The 17,420-nt window shown below is 39.4% G+C and overlaps 1 protein-coding gene across 8 annotated transcripts in view; it reads left to right on the plus strand.

The window, feature by feature from the left end:
- IRAG1 (inositol 1,4,5-triphosphate receptor associated 1) overlaps positions 1-17,420 on the plus strand; it is a 126,696-nt gene that overhangs the window by 98,243 nt on the left and 11,033 nt on the right. For 7 of the 8 annotated variants that reach the window (XM_046016454.1, XM_046016455.1, XM_046016456.1 and 4 more), the window contains 3 exons: positions 6,401-6,450; positions 6,987-7,094; positions 9,628-9,692. In XM_046016454.1, the coding sequence (XP_045872410.1) occupies positions 6,401-6,450; positions 6,987-7,094; positions 9,628-9,692 (223 nt within the window). The remainder of the gene's footprint in view (positions 1-6,400; positions 6,451-6,986; positions 7,095-9,627; positions 9,693-17,420) is intronic. The other variant, XM_046016453.1, reaches the window with a different exon arrangement.

Genomic DNA, 17,420 nt, shown 5'->3' on the forward strand with positions numbered 1-17,420 from the left:
CATCAATGCAGCCTGAGGAGTTCTAGTTCAGCAAGGCTCATTGCCCTTGCCCAGTGCTGCCCATAGGGGCTTCACAGCAGCTATTCAGGTGAGACTAGGGACCTAGAACCAGGAAACATAAATAGTCCCAAAGCAACTCCTGACACAGTGAACCACAGCAGCTGACCACTGATACGAAGCCATAGGCTACAAGAGCTCTCTCTACTTTATGAGAAGGACAGACCCTGGACCTTACAGTCTTTGTGCTTTGGAATGCATACTAAGGAATTTAGGCTTTATCCTAGAAAGTATTAGGGATCCTACCAAAGATTTAAGTTCACATATGGAGTTTAGAATGTTCCCTCATTACAGTGTGGCAGTTACATTAGTGGGATAGAGCCAGAGACAGGGAAACCCACAACGCTGCTATTACAATAGTCCAGGTGAGAGATGAGCCTGGGCAGTGGGGGTGGCATGAGATCCTGGCTAAAAGAGATATTCCTGAGATAAATAGCAGAGTCATGGGCAAGACAAATGTTTTAAAGAAATACTCTTTAAAAAGTGTTCTATACAATTGCTACAGGAGCACAGAGGTGATTCTGCCTGAAGGAGTCAAGGAAGGTTTTACAGAGGGATGGCATCTGGGCAGTTTTTCAAAGTAAAAATAGGCATTCTCCAGGCAAGGAGGGAAATAGACCTCAAGTAGAGGAAACAGTGTGTACAAGGATGTAGGGTTGGAATGGAAAGGGTATGGAACAAAGAATTTGATGTGGTTACAGTGTTGGGAGTGTGATGATGACAGTTTGAAGGTAAGCCTTGGTAAGCCAGGGCCATATGCCAGGTCATTCTAATAATTTGGGCTTTGTCCTCGAGGCTATGAGGAAGTGCTGGTGAGTTTATACCATCTAACATGGTCAGATTCTATTTTCAGAAGATTTGTCTGACTTCAGAGTAGACAATACATTGGGAGAGTGTAGACACTGAGGTCTGGAGAGACAGGTCAGGAGGCACTTGCTGCAGTCCAGCATGAGGAGGATGGTGCCTTGGACCAGGATCTCTCCTTGAGAGCCAGGGTCTAGGCTCTGGCTGATGAGGATGGTGTTAGCAGGAGAAAACAGACCTTTTAGTGACAGGAATCCCTGTGGAATGCAAACATCCGTGTTACCAAGAGCAGGAGGAGGGAAAGTATAACAGATGGAGGAACCTTTATAAACAGGAGGTTTCACAAGTTTCCTGGGGAATATCAGTGACACTTTCCAGAGTCCAAAGGCAGTGTACATATGCTCCCAACTGTCTGCTTTTGATCTTGGCAGCAAGACTCCTGACCCACATGCATCTGGGCCTACAGCAAACTAGTTTCTGTCAGTGCTGGCAGTTGGGGAAGTTGCCACCAAAGAAATCCTAATATATGGGCTCTTGCATTATTGTTCTGGAAGGTGCAAGATTTGCTGTAAACAGCCCTATGCAAGATTTATGAAAGTAACTGTTACCCATGAGTTTCATTCATTCATTCTAAAGACATTTACTGAACTCCTTTGCTGTCCCCCCACATGATACTAAATATAGAAGTAAAGGGCACATGGCCACTGAGATCCAAAGGAACTCCCAGCCGGTGCAGAGGGCAGAGGAGTATAACCAGCCAAGTGACAAAAGTAAGCAGATTTTTATAGGGAGCATAACACAGAGTCCCACATTCAGTCTGGGGACATGAGAAAGTGCTTACAATACGTAGGGAGATGGTAGCTGCGTCTTAAATGGTGAATAAAGGTTTTTCAGACATTTGTTCCCATACCACTCTTTCTCAGCCTGGTCTGGTGTAGAGAGGCCAGCATCCACCTAACAGGTGTGTCCATTGGATATCCTATGACCATTCCCAAATAATGTTAGTTTTTAAGCCTTTGCATGACTTCTAGCAACCTTTGTCTATGCCTGAGACTCTGAAGACTACATGAAATAAAAATACCTCTGATTTAAAGAAAGGTTATACACATTTAAAAATATCCATTTTTTTCCTTAATATGAAACACTGATTGTTTACACTTTGAATTATTTCCTTAAGATGGATTTCTAGACGTGTAAATACTGGCTTGGGGGAAAGAAATTTTTATAAGGCTCTTAAAGCAAACTATTTTCAAGTAACTTATTGATATTTCCATTTAAAGGGTAACAGTAGCACTCAGTTCATTGTGCCATTGAGATTCTTGTCCTTTCCTTTAAAAATATTTTTTACTTTGATGGGCCAAGATTCTATCTCATCATTTTAATTTGTATTTTTTTTACCTTTTCAATTGTCTACTGGATGTTTGTAGTTCCACTTTTACAAATTCTCTAGTTATATCTTTTGCCCCTTTGTAAAATTGGCATTTTATTCATTTGTATGAATGCTACAATATATAAAAAATATTTTCTGGTTCTGCTATTTTGACTGACTGGAAAACTTGAAACTCCTTGACCACAAGTACTTAGACATTTCTGCTGGATAAAATAAAGCAAACTTTACTCTAAAAGAATAGCTGAATCTACAGGAAAAGAAATTGAAATACTCAGATACAAGAAAAGAAAAGAGAACTGAAACCTGCAGCTTCCTAGGGGACACGAGTCAGCTTCAGTTATCTGGGTGAGCTTCTGCACTTGCATGCAATCTGAGATATCTCGGACACCTATGACAGAGAGTTGACTTGAGACTCCCACAGAAAGTTAAGATTTTCCAAGGACTGCATCTTTAGACAGAACTTAAACAAGAAAAAAACAGTTGCCAAACAGCAGAGACACAAATCAAGGAAGTCCGTTTCACCCTGTCGTAGGAAAAATACTTTCTGCTTTCTCGTAGGAAAAATGTATGCCATGACAGAAGTTGTGGTGCAATATGCAGAGACTCTATAAAGAACATCACAATGATGTCTGTAGGAACACTGTCAGAAACAAACTGAAGCCACTCTGGAGAGGCACACCCTTCACCCAGTGCACACAAGTTTCCTCTAACTGAAGCCTCACTAAAGGTGATTTTACAGTATAGAATTATAAAATACACAAGAAAACAATCCACCTTGAACAAGAATCATCAGACACATTAAACGATAGGGTTATATGCTAAGGACTGTAGAAAATAAAACAATCTGATAATTTTTAAAGGCATCAAACAATGAATCAAAACATGAGAATAAAATGCAGTTATCAAAAAAGAATAAAATAGAACTAGAAATGAGGAACAGAATCATGGAAATTAAAAACTCAGTAGTTTAGGTGTGGTAGGTACTATGGTGGTAATTACTCTAGTGGAGATTCCAAATTTCTCCTTTCAGGCACACTTCTCTATTCCCTTCAAATTAGGTGATGCCATGTGATTTGGCAAATAAAATGTGAGCAGAAGGACATGTGTCACCTTTGAGTTGAGGTCTTTAAAAAACTAGTGTGCAGTGGCACCTGGGTGGTTCAGTTGGTTAAGACTCTGCCGTCAGCTCAGGTCATGATCCCAGGGTCCTGGGATCAACCTCATCATTGGGCTCCATGCTCAGCAGTGAGTCTGCTTTTCCTTCTCACTCTGCTGCCCCCCTGCTTGTGCCCTCTCTCTTTCTCTCTCTCAAATAAATAAAATCTTAGAAAGGAAGGAAGGAAGGAATGAACTAGTGTGCGAATTACCCCATGTTTCTTCCTCTTCAGATGACAATCATCACTGCTCCAGAATGGACATGTAACATAAGGAAGAACTAAATCTTTAATGTTATAAGTGACTAAAACTTTGGGGTTGTTTTTTATGGGGTTGTTTATTTATAAGCATAACCTAGCTTACTGGTATAACATTTAAATCAGATTGGGCACAGTTGAGGGGAAAATTTAGTTAACTGAAGATAGATTTCCGGAAGCTGCCTAAAATACAGTTCAGAGGGATAAACTGATTAAAAATCTGAAAGAAAATATTGTATTATAAAATATGGGATACAGAGTATAAAATGAGAAAGTTCCCAATGCATCTATTAGCAGATCTACAAGAGGAGGGAGAGAGAAAATACTCAAAAAGATTTTCCAAAATCTGAGAATTTCCCAAAACTAAAGACAGACATGAATCATTGGATTCAGAAAGAACAGTGAATTCCAAGAAGAAATAAAAACACATCAAAGCAAAGTGAAAACTTTAAAAGTAACCAGAGAGAGAGGAGAGAGGATTTACAAAAGACTGATAATTCTCAATAGCAATAGTAGTAGCAAAAGACAATGAAGTGGGGTGGGGGAATGGGGTAACTGGATGATGGACATTAAGGAGGACACATGATGTAATAAGCACCAGGTATAAGACTGATGAACCACTGAACTCTACTTCTGAAACTAACAATACATTATATGTTAATTAACTGAATTTAAAAAAGAATGAAGTTAAAGTCTTCAAGCAGCTGTGAAAAAAATAACTGTCAACCTAGAGAAAATATAACCAGCTAAACTATGATGCAAAGATATTTTGAGAACAACTGAGAAAATTTACCTCTTAAAAATCCTTGACAAAAGAACAAGTAAGGATGGACTTAGGGGAAAAAAAATTAAGATTAAAAAAAAAAAGTAGGATGCAAGAAGGAATGATCAGACATTTGTAAATGTGGGTAAATCTAAACAAGCATTTACTATATCAAACAACAGTCATAATAACATGGGATTACCAAAACAAAGTGAAACAAAAATACTGAAAATCAATGTAATTTGAGATTTAAGGGAGTTATTGTTTTAAGGTTTCATTAAGAAAAGAATAGAAATCTTGATTAATTTAAAATTTAAAGTCATGTAACATAGTACAAATTTAAGTGGGCACATTAAAGATTAGAACTAAATAATAACAATGAAATACTACTCAGCCATCAGAAAGGACAAATACCCACCATTTGACTGACATGGATGGAACTGGAGGGGATTGTGTTAAGTGAAATAAGTTAAGCAGAGAGAGACAATTATCATATGGTTTCACTCATATGTGGAACATAAGCAATAGCATGGAGAACCACAGGGGAAGGGAAGGAAATCCAAAGGGGGAGAAATCAGAGAGGGAGATGAACCATGACAGACTGTGGATCCTGAGAAACAATCTGGGGGTTTCAGAGGGGAGATGGATGGGGGAAGGGGGTAACAGGATGATGGGTATTAAGGAGGGTGCATGCTGTGATGAGCACTGGGTGTTATACTTAATTAATGAATCACTGAACACTGCATCAAAAACTAATTATGCACTATACAGTGGCTAGATGAACATAATTAGAAAAATAAATAAAATTAAATAAATTTTTAAAAGTAAATAAAAGACTGGCAATTACTCTACAGCTTTAAGCAAAGCAAATACAAAATTTGTAGTTTAGTGTAAAAAATTGAAGATTAGAACTAAAATGTGCAACTTCTAAACCAATGTGCAGGGTGGGAAGGGAAAAAAAATCAATGAAGTGAGATAAATAAGAAGGGAAAATTAGCTATGTGTTTCTTTCTTTCTTTTTAAAGATTTTATTCATTTGTTTGATAGAAGACACAGCAAGAGAGGGAACACAAGCAGGGGGAGTGGGAGAGGGAGAAGCTGGCCTCCCATTGGGCAGAGAGCCCGATGCGAGGCTCTATCCCAGGACCCTGGGATCATGACCTGAGCCGAAGGCACACACTTAAGGACTGAGCCACCCACGGGCCTCTAGCTATGGGTTTCTTAAGAGACACATCTAACATACATGGATAAGAAGGATAAACAGATATATAAACCAAATGATATTTGTCAAACTGAAACTGAAACTGAGCTTTTAAAAACCTTTCTTTGTACATATTGGTGTTTTCTGGTGGCAGTATTATCCAGGTGTGGTGCAAAATTTCCTTATTAATATATAATGTATTCTTTGTTGCAAAACATTTTATATAAATTATATCACTTAATGTATGCATAAAGGAGATTAAAATCCCAGGGTGCTGGTTTCCTTTGTTCCAAATTGTTTTATAGATGACTTATTGAAACCACTCTGTCAACAAGTTTCCATTCTTTACTGATACTGCACCTTCCCTGCTCATAATTTCCCTGACTGTACATCTCTTAAACGAGCAAGAAATGACCCAATAAGCCTTGGTATTGCTACGAGTAGTTTTTGCACACTACCAGAGACTACGAGTAGTCTCTGGTAGTATTACCAGAGTCTGTGCAGTGGTGTCAGGTGGATATGTGGTCCAAGATGGGTTTCTCATAATGCCCAGAGGAGTTAAGATAAAAGTTCTGTACCGAAAGCCCACTTTGCAGATAATTGTCTCAGGGGATAATGGGAAACTTAGTGTTCCTAACACCTAGGCTCTTGGACTAACACTTGAGGGCCAGTTCTGATGAATCACTATCTCAGCTTAGTTTTGGGATATCCGTTTTCTGTTGGAGCCTACTCTGAAAATTTACCTGAGTTCTCTTTGTTCCTTCTTGCTGCAGAAGACGGGGTCCCTCGAACAGCGCGATCCATGTCCCTCACACTGGGAAAGGTATGCATGTTCAAGGAATACCAGGCCTGCCCGGGGATTCCAACAGAAGTTTCCATAGTCACCAGAAAGTCATTCATCCTTGAATACACACATGTCAAGAGAACCTCTAGACAGATTCTCTAATTTAGCTTACCACCCTTGCTAGTTCGTCCTTCAGCCTTCCCTTATTCATGGTTTCCCTGATCATACCATCCCCCAAATGAACATGGAATGATGCATAAATCTTGGTGTATTCCTATCCTTTTCATATTCTTTCCAGGGTGTTACCCAGAGACTGGGGGTCATTTCTGTTCCATTTCTTTCAGATATAAGCTAAAATAAGAACATTTTGAGAAATCACTCACCACTAACAGAAAACTTGGGTCAACTCTGGCCAATTTTTCCACACGAACCCTCAACACCATCACTAACCCAAAACCATAGTATCTAGTGAATGTAATTATAGCATCAGAAACTAGTAGGCATTTTCCAGGCCTTTCTGAACTGTGGTTGCTGCTCCCTCCCTGACGTGGGCCTGGTCACTTCTCTTCCCACAGAACATGCCCCGCCGGAGGGTCAGTGTTGCAGTGGTTCCCAAGTTTAATGCCCTGAACATTGCCAGCCAAACTCCCAGCTCATCACCCATCCCCTCCTTACCAGCCATGGTGAGTATGATGATGCCTACCTCCCAGCCCTTTTCAACCTCTCCCTCAGGCTCACTACTATGGGGTGACCCAGGTGGGGGCAGGGTCAACAAGGAGATGAAATTCCCAGCACAGATTTTGGAATATGGGCTCAAAAAAGCTCAATATAGACCAGGCCCCATGTCTTTCATTGCCCTGAGAAGACTCAGTATCCTTGAGAAAGGTGCTGGTGTCTCAGACAGTTCTTTGAAAATGTTATCTCCTTCCATGCTTAAACCAAAATCCTCCAAGGTGGGTTTAGTGGGTTTTTTTCCCACTCTGCAATGGATTTAAATATCTGAAGTTTGCATTGTATAGTAAGTGGTGGGGCTGAGCTTTTAACCCTAGGGTTTCTGATTCCAGGGCCTGAGTTCTTAAACCCACCGTTACCCTGCATCAATTCATTGCAGCATTTAGAAATGAAACTACTAGACTGCCCATTAATAAGAGCTTGGTTAAATACAGACATCCCTAAAAAGGGCTTTCTGTGCAGTTTTTAAAAATAACATGAAAAATGTCTGTAATTTATTATTAATAAAAAGGAGTTAAAATAATATATGCAGTAGAATTGTTTTGTAGGGTTTTTTTAAAGAGTATTTTTTCTATGTGTAGACATAGCAAATTCTGGAAGAATATATGTAAAACTATTAATAGTTATCTCTGGGCAATGGTAAAGCCACAGGTGATTTTTATTTTCTTCCTGATGCCTTTTTATATTTCTATAATAAGAATCTATTGCCAATAATCAGAAAAAAATTTTCATTTCAATTATTTTAACATACACAGTTCCTATATAGCAGAATATTTTCTACATCCCAGTCTTTTGTGGATCTGGTTAATATTATTTAAAACTTTTCTAATTCTTTCTTCAGTTACTTCTCTATTCTGTGTCCAGGAGCAGCACTACTCTATAAGCCAATCTGATTGTGTAAGCAATAGGTAAGGTAGATTCAAGCTCTGTTGTTCCAGTAGGTAGCAATAGCTTCTTTCACCTCTTTTTCAATCATCTATGAAATTATCCTAAATTCCCAAATCACTCACTAAAACAAACCAACTTAAAAAAAATTTTTTTAAAGGAGCTTAGGAAGGGCTAGCTAGTATGTTTGATAGACCTATTTCCAATACTATGCTACATATAAGAATGTTATTTTCAAATATGCAGTTGGCCCTTGAACAATGCAAGGGTTAGGGGCACCTACCCCCAGGCAATTGAAAATCTGCATATAACTTTTGACTCCCCCAAAACTTCTGATGATCGGAAAACGTACCAATAACATGTCAATTAATACATATTTTGCATGTTATATGTATTATATACTGTATTCTTATGATAAAGCAAGCTAGAGAAAAGAAAATCATAAGGAAAAGAAAATACATTTATAGTAATGTACTATATTTAAAGTCTATATAAGTAGACCTACATAGTTCAAACCCATGTTGCTCAAGGGTCAACTGTATATTCCTTTAGACTAAAAGTTGGCAACCAAGGATATACATTAAAATCACACAAGGTACTTCTAAAACACTGCTCAGTCTTCACCCCAAGATTCTGAATTGGATCAGTACACCACCACAGGGATTCTAAGGTACAGCCAGAATTGAGATCCATTTCTTAAACCAAATCTGTTGTAAAAAAATAATGTACCTCATTGTTTATTTTTTATATGTATATATTATATTTATAAATATAATGTTATATATGATATATTATATTTTATATTTTATTAATATTATATAAAGTATTACTTATATAATATTAATTAAATATATTATATAAATGTATATTTTATATATTATATTTATAAATATATTAAGTATAATGTTATATATTATATTTATAAATATAATGTTGTATATTATATTTATATAATTTATTATAAAGACATTTCTTTTGGGGCGCCTGGGTGGCTCAGTGGGTTAAGCCGCTGCCTTCAGCTCAGGTCATGATCTCAGGGTCCTGGGATCGAGTCCCACATCGGACTCTCTGCTCAGCGGAGAGCCTGCTTCCCTTCCTCTCTCTCTGCCTGCCTCTCTTGTGATTTCTCTGTCAAGTAAATAAATAAAATCTGGAAAAAAAAAAGGACATTTCTTATCGCTTGGGGTTTTAATAATGACAGGCTTCTCCTGAGGATTATGCTTGGAGCGACATCTTGAAGGCAGTGATGGGCCTATGTTTGCTAGGAGGCCTGCTAGTATTTAGTCCAAGTCAGTAAACCTGGGACTGAGGAAAAACTGAGGTTCTGCTCGAGAATAGGGCATCAAAATATAAATTCTTCACTCGGGGAAACTTAGGAGGGGAAGGAAAAGGTGCAAGTTGTATGGGCCTCAAGGGGCACTAAGGAATGGAGGACAGGGAAGGCCCCACGCCTAGGTTCAGAAGCAGATCAGAAACCACAGTGGTGGGGGAAGAGCTGAGATAGCAGCAGCCCCCTCCCCGTATCATCAGAGATGGAGCAGCTCTGGCTTCTTCCTTTCTAGCTAATCTTCAATTGTCTGTCTCCTATTTTTCATCTAGTCAGAATCACCCAATGGGAAAGGCAACCTACCGGTCACCTCAGCACTGCCTGCACTTTTGGAAAAGTAAGCTGGTTTATCTTCCTCTTAACTTTGGGGATCTCTGAGAAAATTTTCCCTAAGTCGCTTTTCCTCCCATCCTCACTCCCAAAATGTGACAGAAAACAAATTAAGTTCTAAGGGAAGGAAATAAGTGGGGCTCTGAGACCCACAAAGATGTCAGAGTCAGTTTGCTGTCTGGCCCAGGAAGATGCTGTGGCTGAGTCTCAGAATCAGAAGAGCCCAGAGGAGACAGACACCTTCTCTGTTGGTTAGGATTCTTTGGGCTACAGATACAAGAAAGTCCCAACTCGAAGGGGCTTAAATGGTAAGTCCAGAGGTAGGGTTTTCCCAGGTATAGTATATCAAGGCCCCAGCTCGGCCTCTACGATTTCCTTGCTTGATTCTGCTCACTTTGTATGTTGACTTTATCAGCAGCTTGTGGCAAATGGCTACTATTTTCAAGTATTCTATCCAGACATGAAGTATTTAGAAGAGGACTATCTCTTCCCATGCTTCTTTTTTATGAACAAACCCAGAAACTTTTTTTTAAGACATCCTTATCTTGTTAGTAAATTTGGAACATAGTTCTTTTCTAAATCAAACACAGACTTTGGAAATGGGATTGTCATCATGGGCTTAAACTGTGCCCTGGAGATGGGGACAGACGGTCAGCTTCCCATGAAGCAAAGTGATACACTGAAGAAGAGTAAATTCCTGAGCAAAATTACAATCCTGTAAGGAAACAGGCAGGAGATTGAGTACTGGAGTGGCAATAAATAGTGTCTGCTATGCCTAATTTTTCTAGGCATCTGTGCAATTTGTAGGTCTTTTCATCCTCAGCCAGAGCAAGGCAGGCTGTTTTTATACTCAGAAGAGTTTATAACTTGCTTTTCAAATTCTTTCATTTGCTTGTTGGGAAACATCTGGATCACAGCTGTCACCTCTCAGAACTTTCACCTTGTGTCTTTTCTCACTTGGTAGAACATACACCTTTATTCTTCCTTTTTGCCTTAAGACAGCTTTAGCCCTCCATTTTTCATTGTTGTTAGAATAGTTTTGCCTGACCTGACCAGGAAACTCTATGTGGGTCCCTTTTCAGAAGAGACAATCTCCCAAGCTCTCCACCCCACCCCCCCGACTCAGCCTGTTTTACTTACCTCTCAGTATATCCAACCACCCACCTATTGCTCACTGACTCACCCACTTTAGTCTTGAAGTTTGTCTAGAACTCCTTACTTTGACATCTCACTCTGTGTAAGCTTAAAGGTCCTTCATGTTGTGTAGGGCATTTTTGTTTCTATCTTTGTTTCCTTATTTTTTTCAAGTATTACAAAGAAATTATAAAGGGTACAAACTAAAAACCATGTGGAAGTAACCAAGATTACAAAGACTTATCAAGTCCTTAGAGCCATAATGTCTACTCCATGATCTCTGAATCTCTCCAGTGATGGTTACTTGATGCTCTGAGTGAAAAGCATGCTAAAATTCTCCCTTCTAATTCTGCCTTTGGATGCACAAACCCCTTCTTCAAAAAGGCCCCCAACAAGGCCCCATCCTCTATTCTTGGCTTACAGAACCAATCAAGGACAAAGATCTATGTCCTCACTCTTTGAAAAAGACTAATCATGATGGAGCCGGGCCTGGACTCTATAGAACTATTGCTCATGTCAGCTGAGAGCTTCCCTTTTAGGCGGCAGAGATTATCAAGAACCTGAGTTATCCTTGGTAGGAGAGAGTAAGATACAAAATTAAGGACAGCAAGCATTGGCCCCAAATCAGAAGTGACAACGAATGAGGATCAATAATGGCATCACCATTCCAAGAGTTTAGAACCAGGAGACAGGGACAGAGTGAGGATTGAGACAAGTCAAGGAGTAAGCTCAAGGAAGGTATCTGTAGCTCACTTTTTTCTACCCAGAGGGACCACCATGATATATTACCCATGCTGTGGCTGACTTGCCTATTGGGAATGCACCCAGCCTATAAAAATGGCTGCAAAAGGGGGAGGACATATTCAAAAGAGGAGGATCCTAACACTAACAGTAGCTTCCCCCTCCTGAATTTATGAAAGGCGCTAAGTGACTTTCATCTGAATTCATGAAACTGGAAATATTAATAGATTGCCAAGAGGCTAACAATGAGATAATCTGTGAATTAAAATAAATTCATATCTTGTTTTAATACAAGTACAATAAATTCTAGCTACCTTCTCCATACTGTTAAGGAGAAAAAAAATGCATTATAAGTTAATATACATTGCTTTCTAGATTGTTATATTTAGCTTGATTTAAAGTGATTTCACATTTCCCTAAGCATACGATGACTAGGCAGGAAGGGAACTGGCTAAGCATGTGAAAGATGATCAGAAAATCAAATTACCTGTGGCTAGTTCTCAAGCAAATACCTGAGAGCTGATTGCCCAATGTGATTTGAGAGAATTCTGAGTGTTGCTGTTGTAGGTCACTTCATAGTAAATTGTTCTTCACTCAAGGAATATTTAGGTCTAGGTCTAGGGATATTTAGAATTATAGGAAAATATGCAAAGTAGTATTTGAAGTTAATCTTAAAGATTAAAACAGAATAAAGCTCATGATGAGTTCCATAAGTAGGAAAAGCTATTTATAGACTTATTCCCTCATTCCTTCAACAATTAATCACCAAGGTCTAGGTTCTAGAGTACACTCAGGAGTTCACAGTGTAATGAAAAAGGCAGATGGGAAACAGCCCATTATAATACAACGTGATGGATAATAGCATAAGGAAGTATAGGTTGCTAAAGCCACAAGAGAGAAGAAAATGAGTACCTTAACCCAGACTGGGTGTAGGTGGGGGAGGGGAGCCTCAGAAAATGTTTCCTCTAGGAATTTACTTTTAAAGTGAAACCTGAGAGAAACCTGGGTGGCTCAGTCAGTTAAGCATCTGATTTTAGCTTAGGTCATGATCCCAAGGTTCTGGGATCAAGTCCTGCATTGGGCTCCTTGCTCAGTGAGGAGCCTGCTTCTCCCTCTCCCTGTTGCTCCCCCTGCTTGTGCTCTCTTTTTCTCTCTCTCTCTCTCTCCCTGACAAATAAATAAATAAAATATTTTAAAATAAATAAATAAAAATAAAATGAAACCTGAAAGTTATATAGTTTAACCAGGTGAACTGGAGGTTAACAACATTCCAGGCTCTGAAGCAAGAAAGTATGGAGTGATCAAGAAATAATAATAAGATGGTAGCGATATTTACTATTATTATTTACAGCATGCTTGCTTCATACCAAGTCCTGTTCTAATTGCTTTACATTAATGATCTCATTTAATCCTTACAACATACCCATGAGGTAGGTATTAATATCAATATTAACTACTAATATTCCTATTTTATAGATATGGAAACTACAACTCAGAGAAATGACTTGCCTGAGGTTACACAGTAGTGGGTAACAGAACTCATGTTCTTAACCTTTTAATAGACACTCCAACTAGAAGAAAGGGAAGAAGTGCCGTTTGACTGGAGACAAGAAGATGCATTTAAGTGCTATTTTTATAAGAAGTCTTATAAACTATTTTGAATGACCTGGTGACCTTCATGGCTGCCATGAAGCAGAGTGTGGGATGGGAGCAGAGTGTGTGCACAGAACAGTGCACTGAGGAATTAGCAAAGCCATGGATGTGAATGATGCACAGTACTGGTTTCATAAAAGGGGCAATTTAATGATATATCACTGAGCAGTTTTCACTATAATCTCTAAAATAACAATTTTCCTACATTTTTGAAGCAGCCAGAGTAAACTGCTTAAAGGTTTTGTATGACATCAAATATTTATAGCAAATAACTCCACTTTGCTGATATTCTAGAATTAATTAGCCCTCCATCAATTAGTAGTGTATCCCAGTCATCTGAGACTGAGTAACACGAGTGGGGAAGGTCTTCTAGCTCAGTTCCCCTGGACTGGACTTCTCTGAGGGGTTCAAGGCAATGGGAGTGGTTTAGAGACATCACTGAACCCAAAAAGGTAAGATCTGCCCACTAGAAAGAATTGCAGTCACTTTCAAATATTGTTTACCACATGGGAAAAAAATAGACTCTAACATAACTCCCAATTAAACAATACATTTTGACTGAAGGACCCCTCACATTAGTTAGAACTAAGCACAATGACAAACAATTTTGACCTGGTGGACGTGAGAAAACAATGAACTTCATTTTAATGAATCATCCCAGAAAGAAAGCATGCAAGATTTCAGGCTGGAAATAGATGCCAAGATCCATCTGTGTTTGGCCCAGACGTTTCTAGGGTGGGCACAGACTGTGCTCAGCTCCATGTTTATAGCCATGAATAGAGATTCCTGCAGCTCAACCCAAACACTGGGTCCTCAGGAAATAGCCATTTACAGAAAGGACCTGCCCACTTCACAAAATTAATAGGCAGACTGGATAAGCCATAGTGAAGTCAGTGTAACTCAGCAAACACTTAAAGCACTTACTGTATGCTAAGCATCATCATAACTCAAGCAGTCTCTCTCTATGATCGCAGTCATGGAAGGACGGATAGATATATAAAACATAAAAATGCCCTCTCTCTGAGTTATGCTGAAATGAAGAGTGCAATGAGGACATGATGGGAAGGAGTGATCAACTTTAACCAGAAGATATGGGAATGCGGAGAACACCGGCAAATATTCCACAGAGGAGAAGGTATTTGAGCTGAGTCTTAAAGATACACAAGAAGAAGCTTCCAGGTAGTTAGAGATGATATATAAGAAACTATTAGCTCAGTCTAGGGATCAGGAGATAACAGCAAAGATTTTACAGATTGTGTTTCTCCTACTTCCCCACCGTACTTCTAGTATTAAACCAAAGGCTGTCCCAGCCCACCTTACATTCTAAACAAGTACCCTTTAAAAGAGGGCCGCATCATAAGCCATGGCCCAGCCTCACGGCAAGAATGGCTTCACTCAGCAGATACCCTGGAGCCCCACACCACTCAGAGCCCCAGAAAAACACTTCTATTGAAAGGGAGGGCTCAAGGAAATGTAAAAAATGCATCTTGACATGATTTAGAAGACCAAGCTGAGAATCTCAGCCAGGTCCACTATGTATCAATAATGTGAACTCAGGCAAGTCACCTAATCAATCTGAGCTTGGGTTTCTCGTCACACAGATGGGATAACACCCTGCCTGGGTGGCAAGTCAAGAGCATGGGAAAGTATCAGACGTGACAGTGTCAAATCCAAACTCTATCACACATAGATAGTGTAATCTTGGGCTGGTTATTTAACCTCTCTGGGCCTTGGTTTCCTCACCTGTTAACTTGACCACAATAGTATTGCCTACCTCATGGGTCGTTCATGAGTGTTAAGTGAAATCTTACCACAGAGTCTGATATATAAGATAAATATTAGCTCTTCTTATCATTGGGAGGATCAAGTGAGGCAATGTATGTAAAGGCATTTTAAGAACTGAAGGCCCATAGATGAGTGAGTTGGACAAGGTGATCAACACAACCTGGGACAGTTGGACCCTGGACAGAAGATCCTTATGTTAAAGGGTCACTGAAATAGCTCTATAAGAGAAATGTTTTAGTCTCTAGAGAGCGGTGACCTGAGGATAGTGAAAGTTTGGGTTCTTCTGATTCTGAAGTGTCAGAATAATGTAAATTAAGTTCTCCTTTAAAGATATAAATAATCACCTGGTAATTTATTAGCTTGGATTTTTTTTATGGATCAGGTTTGGAAGAACCTCAGATTGCTCCCCAACATAACTAATAGTGATAAACATCATTTGTTGAGTAAATATATTCCAAAACATTTACTTATATTTTTCATTAATTCCTACACTACCATCATCAGGTACATATTATTACCCTCATTTTACAGTTGAGGTATCTAAAGTTCAGGAAGGGTTAAGAATTTGTATGTACTGCAGCTGGAATTTGAACCCTAGTTTGCTTCAGGCAGGTTCTTTTCCTCTATATTCCACTGTCGTCCTCCATACTATTTGTCACTAACCTCTTAGGTTATCAGCTATAGATAAAAGAAACTAAAAGCCTGATACCAGTATTTCATTTCTAACAAATAAATATATTTAATGAAAGAATTGCTTCCCTACCCTTGGCTGTAGCTATGTTTTTCTGCTCTGTTCCAATCATTTGAACAAATAGGAAACTGCACATTAGGCAAAGGTCACATGGAAGGGAGTGGATAATATAATTTGCAAAAGGAGAAATGTTATGAATAGCTGATATTTTTAGAGTGTTATCTTTCTTGTTCACAATGGGTTTGGGTTTCCAGCCTGATGAAATGTAAATTTTACAAGGTCTGAGGAAAACTAAGGGATGAGAAGCTGACGCCAAGAAAGAGAAAATATAAGGCTCACTGATAGAGCCTATCTGAGTGGTTGTAGAGGGTAGCAGCTGCAGTCTTTCAGAGTCCTGAGTGAAAAGCATCTCTCACTGTTTTGCCTTGTTCAAGGGCTCCTCCATGGCATGACTCCCAGTGGGATTTCAGACACCTTAGGTGGGCTGCAGGATTTACAGGGAAGGCATGGCCATCAGGATCCTTCCTTTAAATTCATGCTTGCATACTTCAAATGGACTCCCAGAAATGCCTAGCTATCCTACTATGATTTTCTAGCATTTTTGTTTCCCCTCTTCTCACATGACTCATGCACACCTTCGCCTCTCTTCTCAAACCCTCCTAGGTTTATCTACCTCTCACTCGCAGCGTATGATCTTGTCTTCCATTTTAAAGAGAAAATTTATGCTAGTAGATAGGAGCCCTCCTCTTCCTTCACCAGATCACCTCCATCCCCCCTTTGTTCTCACTGAGAAGTTTCTCCACCGTTCTAAGGTCTATCCCTACTTCCCTTTTCAAAGAATTTGGTTTTTTTGGTCACCCCTTTCTCTCATCCCCTCTACTGGATCATTTCTATCCACATTCAAATGCGCTTTCATCCCTCCACTTCAGCTATGTATCCCAGAACACACTTTTCTACTTCCCTTTCCTGTCAGATAACTGTGTCTAGATCTTCTTTTTCTTGCCTCTCATTCTCTACTAAGTCCATTCTAATCTGTATTTGGGTGCCACCATTTCACCAAAGCTCCTCTTGACCTCCATATTATCAAATCTAATAATCTATAGATCTCTGTACTCATCTGACTTGGACTCTCAGAAGTGAAACTGTGACACAGTTAATGCCTCCTTGACATGCTCTCCTCTCTTGGGTTCCAGGAGTCCATATTCTCCTGGTTTTCCTCCTACCTTTTTGGCTTCTACTCCTCTGTAGGTTTCTTCTCCACCTGAGCTAAGGGCAGAGATGTCCAGGGCTTGGTCCTGGGTCTTCTTTTCCTATTTCCTCATACTCTCTCCCTAGACAATCTTATCCATCCCCCTGGCCTTAAATGTCATATATATTCTGATGATGCCAAATGTTATCTCTAGCCTCTAGAGCTTTCCTCCAACTCAGTTTGGTGTATCCAACTATCTACTTGACATCTCCGTCTGGATATTTCACTGGCATTGAAAATTTATCTTGTCCAAAAGTTAACTCCTGCTTCATTGCCTCTTTTAGTTCCTCAAGTATATCTGCATCTTTTGTGTCTCAGGGTCTTCACACGTCTGCATCCTCCCCCTAGGATGATCTTCCCTCTGCTACAGATACGGCTGACTTTTCCTCTTTCAGGTCTTTGCTCCAGTTAAACCACCTCAGAGAGGTCTTTTCTAACCACTCAATCAAAGTAGATTCTCTCCTTGTTCCTTTCTGCACACA

This window comes from Meles meles, chromosome 8, assembly GCF_922984935.1.
Source record: "Meles meles chromosome 8, mMelMel3.1 paternal haplotype, whole genome shotgun sequence".
Taxonomy (NCBI): Eukaryota; Metazoa; Chordata; class Mammalia; order Carnivora; family Mustelidae; genus Meles; species Meles meles.